At 39.4% G+C, this 6,159-nt stretch overlaps 1 protein-coding gene across 1 annotated transcript in view; it reads left to right on the top strand.

Annotated features, from left to right (window-relative positions):
* The first annotated feature begins 1,061 nt into the window (after window positions 1-1,061).
* NKD1 (naked cuticle homolog 1 (Drosophila)) overlaps window positions 1,062-6,159 on the top strand; it is a 38,814-nt gene continuing 33,716 nt past the window's right edge. Inside the window, exons 1-2 of the mRNA XM_009702787.1 lie at window positions 1,062-1,097; window positions 1,781-1,838. Of these exons, the coding sequence (XP_009701089.1) occupies window positions 1,062-1,097; window positions 1,781-1,838 (94 nt within the window). The remainder of the gene's footprint in view (window positions 1,098-1,780; window positions 1,839-6,159) is intronic.

Genomic DNA, 6,159 nt, shown 5'->3' with positions numbered 1-6,159 from the left:
TAAGGTAATGATTGATATTTGAGCACAGGCTCAAAAAGAGAGGCCTTTTTTACTGGAGCATAAACTCAAGGAAACAAATTAGGTTTTGTGATTTGCTTCTTGGAAAGCTAAATCCAGAATGATGTCTTTTATAGCACGATTGTTCTGTGAAGAATCCTAGCATTCTGGACCAGGTTGCCAGCATTTCCCAGAGCCAATAAAGTTCTAACTTTATTTCAGGGTATCTGCTCATGAACAGAACAATATTTTCAGGGTCTCTGGGATAGTTATCCAGTAGTGTTTGTGAAATAAAATTTTTTAAATGCTGTTGCAGAAATTGAAATACTGAAGAATTCCTAAGATACACTTTTGTGGCTTAGTTATTTTCTGATAAGTAATCTCAAAGAATAACATTTGGGCGTGTGGAATGCAGAAAAGAACCTCTGTCAGCTTTTTGAAGAAAAAGAGATAAATGGCTTTTATCATGATAAAATTGCTTAACAATAAAGCTAATGAATACAACCAGACATTCATTTTCACAGGTTACTCCCTTATTCCTATCTTGTGCAAAAAGCTCCGTACTGTCCATTTCCAGTTCACAGTTTGATGCTGCGAATGCTGCCTCTGTGTTCCTGCTATGGTTTTTCAGGGGAAGCTAAAATGGCCACGAGTGCAGCACGCCAGCTTTTTAGGACCATATCCTTCTTTATCACCAAAGCTATTTATCAGTGGCAGAGAGGTTTGCCCAGCGACAGGTTAAGGGGCAATGGGCACAAACAGAAACGCAGGAAGTTCCATCTGAAGATGAGGAAGAACTTCTGTACTTTGAGGGTGGCCGAGCACTGGCACAGGCTGCCCAGAGAGGCTGTGGAGTCTCCCTCTCTGGAGATATTCAAAACCGCCTGGACGTGATCCCATGCAACTTGCTGTAGGTGACCCTGCTTTGGCAGGGGGGTTGGACTGGGTGACCTCCAGACTACAACGTAAGGTCAGTGACGTTATGGTAGTGCTAGAGCCTTTGGAATGAATGGGAGAAGGCAAAACATGAGGATAGCTGTCATTGCTTATGGTTTAGCTGGGCTATGGGGATGGAGCTGGAAGAGTCTGCTAATAAGAGAGTAAGAATGCTCTTTAGGGTCTTTGTAAGTGGGATTAACTCCAAATCCCACTGATGCCCTTTATTACTGCTTCAGCACCATTAGAGAAATGGGTTTTGGGGTTTGAGATAAGATCATCTGTATATCTATGGCATCTACTTTTGTATTGCTCTAGACATACTGGGGCTGACAAAATTTCATTAATTTTGGAACTGAAGGATCAGGCAGCTCTTCAGAGTCTGATATCTGCTTTTCTTGGGTGACCTCTGGCATATGAAAGTTTTCCGTTTGTTGGTGGAACCAAGTGATAACATTCCTCTGTGGGTAGTGAAGGGCTTATTTCTCCTTTATCATTTCCATTTGGAGTTTTTTTTATCTTGCTTGATTGACAGAAAGTTGAAATGCAGAATATTAATCTACTTTGTAAAAGGATTTGAATATGAATGCTTCTTTTTTCTTTTACCTGTGCAATCTATTAATCTCCATTAAATTTTTTGTCCTAAAGTATGTCCAGAGCATTGTAAAATAGCACCAAATGCATTGACTACCACTAATAAAGTGATTGACTTCTTTCCTGGAAAACAACTACTGTGCTCTCATTAGTGTCTTAAATTAGTCCTGGCAATAACAAATACGTATTCTTAACAGCTCAACACTTTGTGTATAGTATATTTGTCATTAATTTATTTATTTTTTTTAAACAGGGTTTATCTGGGGAAGGCTACAGAGACACTATTGGTGATGAACACTTTCATCTAGAAGGTATTTAAAGAACAAAATTTCTTGATTAATATTAAGGGATATTGGAGGAAGTCAGTGAACAAGTCAGTGTGAGAATGCATGTATGAGAGTGCAGTTCTTGATACACTGATGTGTTGTTTGCCTGGCAAAACTGTTAAGGTGGGGATAGGGTACTATTTCTGTATCTCCTACCATTGTCCTAGTATCAAAAAAAGTCATGCATTTGTATCATAGGGACCGAGTGTTTTAATTCAAGGCCTCACAATTTTTTTCCAGGTACTTCTTTTTGCATTGGTAGCAGTAGTGAATATAACTGTCCCCAGCAGAGGTGGTAAATGTAGTGACTGAAAATGTTAGCATTAGATTTTGTGATATGCTGCACACCTTTCTGTGTTACACAAACCAGACTTAGAAACTCCTGCGTTAGTTTCTATTAAAGATCAGAGACACTTACTCAATACATTTCTCTTGAATAGGAATGGAGTCATTATTGCCTCAGATAACTTCTTTCCGAGGCTTTTCTCAGTTCTTCCTCTGTGATCAGGCCTCTCCTTGCAGTGGAGATGGAATCATTGTTGTGGTGGGAAGGGCCTTTGGGGGCCTTGAGTATGGACACTGTATTCTGTGTGCCAGAGAACACATCTGAGGTACCTTGAACTTCAGTTGGGTGAGTGGGGTTGATGAATGGAAGAGATTAATTTGAAGACATTATTGCTCATTCTTTTGAAAAAACAAGGAAATGAGACTGCAGAAACTCTCTGGGAAACTCTCTAGTATAACAAGTGGTTGCATGGGCTGTGTGCTAGATTTATATTAAAGGCTAATGGAAACAATATGCCCAGTTTATTTAGAGCAATGAATCGTGTCAAGCTTAACTTGGAAATTTCTGTCCTTTTATAATCCAGTCATTTGTTTCTGGTGGTAGAGTCTTCTGTCTAAACAGAATTTGAAAGATTCTCTATTTTAAAAATGTCTGTCTTCCAGTTTCTTACCTGTTAAATGTGTTAATGTACTGTGTTTCTTGGATCCCATGTTTCTATTGTGTCTGTAGTTTACAAAGAATGTTCCCTTGTATGTGCCTGTAACATAAGAGCTCTATTACAGCTGCTGCTTGTAGGCTACTGTTAGACAGAAAAGCAAGATATACTTGCCATGATGGAGTTGGTGTTTGTTAAAAGTGTTTCAGTATTTAACTTCACCACAGTTTTCCTTTCTACTCATAGTAGGACGTAACTCTAATAATGGGTGGTTTTTTATTTTCAGAATTACAGGAGAATCTACTTAACACAGGATATTAAATGTCAGTGAGGTGAATAATTCAGTTTTTCTTTGTGTCATTCTACCTTTCCTTGCCTCTAATTATTTCTTTCTTTGTTGTGTAGAATTGTCTTGCATAGCAAACATAATATGCAGTACATAATATTTCCAAACTAGTCAGCAGCAGGATTGTTTTTATTAGAGTGTAAAACCTTTTAGGTACTGTAATTTCAGTCTTTCAGCAGTTTTACATTATTACTTCCGATGCCTCTCATTTCTTCTGAAGTAGCCAAGTAGTGAAGACAAGACAATTTAGATACCAGCAGGTGGTCCGTCCTTTCTGTGCTGCCACCGGGGAAGAGCTCTTCTGTGGCATCTTTCCAGTTGGGAGGCAGGTAACTGTTGCCACCCAGTGCTCAGGCAAACATGTGCAGAGTGCCAAGCCTTAGTCCTCATCCCTCCTGCTCTCGGATCTCCAGGCTATGCTTTCCTTCCTGGGGTCACTGTTACCCACTTCCCTCTTGAATGGGATATGGAAAATCCTGAAGTTAACAGGTGATACTAGAAGCATTGTGTTACAGCAGGATGCTTTCACTCTTTTTGTATAACTTCGTACTTTTTATTGGCATCGTATTTTTGGATGATTGTGACAGTACTAGCATAAATTTGTGATATTAGCTTAAAGTGAAGCTGAAACATGATTTGAGACCTTTGTTAAGGCACAGTTTGAATTCTGTGTGGCTTAGGTACAAGATGACCACTGTCGTAGCTCTTTTCTGCATAGAAATGTTTTGTGTGCAAACATAACTAATATTCTAGAAAGTATATTAATCTTTCCATCTAAAATAATTGTTCTACCTTTATTTTGCTACCTCACAATCTTTACATATGTTCTGGTGTTAACACATGTATGTTGCATGATTATATGTTCATGTGTCATAAGGTAACATCAACATCACTGATAACTAGTTTCAGAGACAGGGAGCTGTAACACGCTGAAATGTCATTGGTTGGGCTAAGCTTACAAAGGACAGGAATGGCAAAACAAAGACTTTAACCCAGCTCTACCAAGTACCAGGCATGTGTCTAATTGATAAACTATATTTTGTCTTCATAAATACACGGTAGGGATGGAAAAAAATGAAAAAGAAACATTTCTCAGATTTTCAAAAAAGCACAGCGGGTGCCACAGTTGTTCTGGGTTAGGAGAAAGTTATAGCCTTCACACGCGGAGACTTTATTGGAGAATAAATCTGAGTTCTTTAGAAGACTCTCACTGAAAAGACAAAGTCACAATAAGAGAAATAATTGAATTCCTTTTTTTGTTTTACATAGCCAAGTTCATTACCTTTTTTTTTTTCTCCCTCTCTTGTTTTCCCCCTCTTAGCCGTCTGAGCAGTACAGATAAAAAGGAACTCTCTTTGCTGGATTTAACTTCTGTGTTGTTATGTAAAGCTTGATCAAATCCTTTCGTCTTAACAGACTTAACTGGCCAACAGCAAAAGGCTTGGGATTCTGGGATTAAGATTGTATTTGGTAAGAGGACTGGTGCATTAGTGCTTTCTTTTGAACTATAGAAAGAACAAAGTAAACATCAAAAGCATTAAGCCATGAGAGCGGATTGTTGACTCAATGTTGCTGCATGACAAGAGGTTAGAACTCAATAGTGGCGACTCTGTTTACCAAGTGCTGTGCAGAAGGAAACAGTTTGGCCAGTATTGTTATTATATCCAGCACCTGCCTTTGATTTTTCTGCTGAGCAAGTCACTAAATCGAAATTTTTGGATTTTCTCTTACATGGTCAGTGATTTCCTTAGATGAGAAACACTAATGGAAGCCTCAGTCTCTTCTTGCGTTACTCTTACTGTTTCCCTTCTTCCTCTCTCATTAATAACTCAGCAACTGGGCATGCTGGATATAGGTTCTGTAGTGGATTTGTTTGCAACTTTCATTCCAAGTTTAGTAGTGCTTTTCCACTGCATTTCAGAGACTTCCACTTGCCAAGCTTGCAGTACTTGTGCAATCTGCTGTGGCTGTGTATGAACTTCTCGTGCTTGAAATTTCTTGTCCAGCAGTTTCTGCACAGGAAGCATGTGCTTCATCACTCTTCACGTCTAGAATAACAGAGCATGTTTTTTCTCTTCCTTGTCCCTAGATAGAATAGTAGGTCGCCAGAACTGAATGGGTGGAGGTGGCTTTGGAAGACGTCACAAAAACTAGCAGAGACATTGTGAGATATTTTTCATTTCATTTCAGTGGGGAAGCTACAATGGCAGGCAGGAATTGAAGGTCGCATCACAAACAGCAAGTCACTCTTCCGTCATGGAGACATGTGGGTAGCTCAGAAAGATATCTGCGATTAGTGTGTTCAGTAATGATATCCAAGTTCTCTCTCTGCTCTTTAAGGCATAATTAAGCTTTTTAATGAATCGTTCAAAAGTCCTGCTCTTGTTTTCCAGAACTTTTTCCACCTTCTTTCCCTGGACCTTTTGGGAAACTTTCACAACTGAAGCCTGTAGACCAGGAGAGCTTTCTTATCTTGTCCACTCCATGTCTTTATGAAATGAACTGGGGTTCCTCCATCTTATCACTTAACAATTAGAAGCTTTTCAGAGCAGCCTGCTTTCTCTGTGCTTGTGACATCTGAACTAGAAGCAGGAAAATCTCCCTCTGACACAGACTGATTGTGGGAAAGGGGCAATGTCCTGCTTGTGTCAGTACAAGCTCTTTAGAGCCCAGTGGAATACAGCTATCAGTCTACTTAAGCTGGCTTTTGGAGTTCAAGGTGAAGAGTTTAAGCTCAGGAGACACCTAACCTATCACCCCAATTAGTTATGTGATAATGTGATTTCTCATGTCACTGTTCTCCTGAAAAGTATAGCTTAAGTATTTCTACTAACCAGAAATCTTGCATCTCTGTGAGATCAATCTAGCCCTGTACCTTTCAGAGGAGCTGCCTCTTATGCTGATAGCAATCTGTTCCCTGTTTCATTTGTCAGCCAAGGGTGATGTCTTGATTATTATTCTCTCAAGAGAAGACCGGAGAAGATCCAAGCCCTCCTCATGCCTTATCTGAATGTGATAT

The sequence above is a fragment of the Cariama cristata genome, unplaced genomic scaffold (assembly GCF_000690535.1).
Source record: "Cariama cristata isolate BGI_N322 unplaced genomic scaffold, ASM69053v1 scaffold316, whole genome shotgun sequence".
Classification (NCBI taxonomy): Eukaryota; Metazoa; Chordata; class Aves; order Cariamiformes; family Cariamidae; genus Cariama; species Cariama cristata.
Note: the sequence above shows the minus strand (reverse complement) of the source record. Positions and strands in the feature narration are given on the sequence as shown.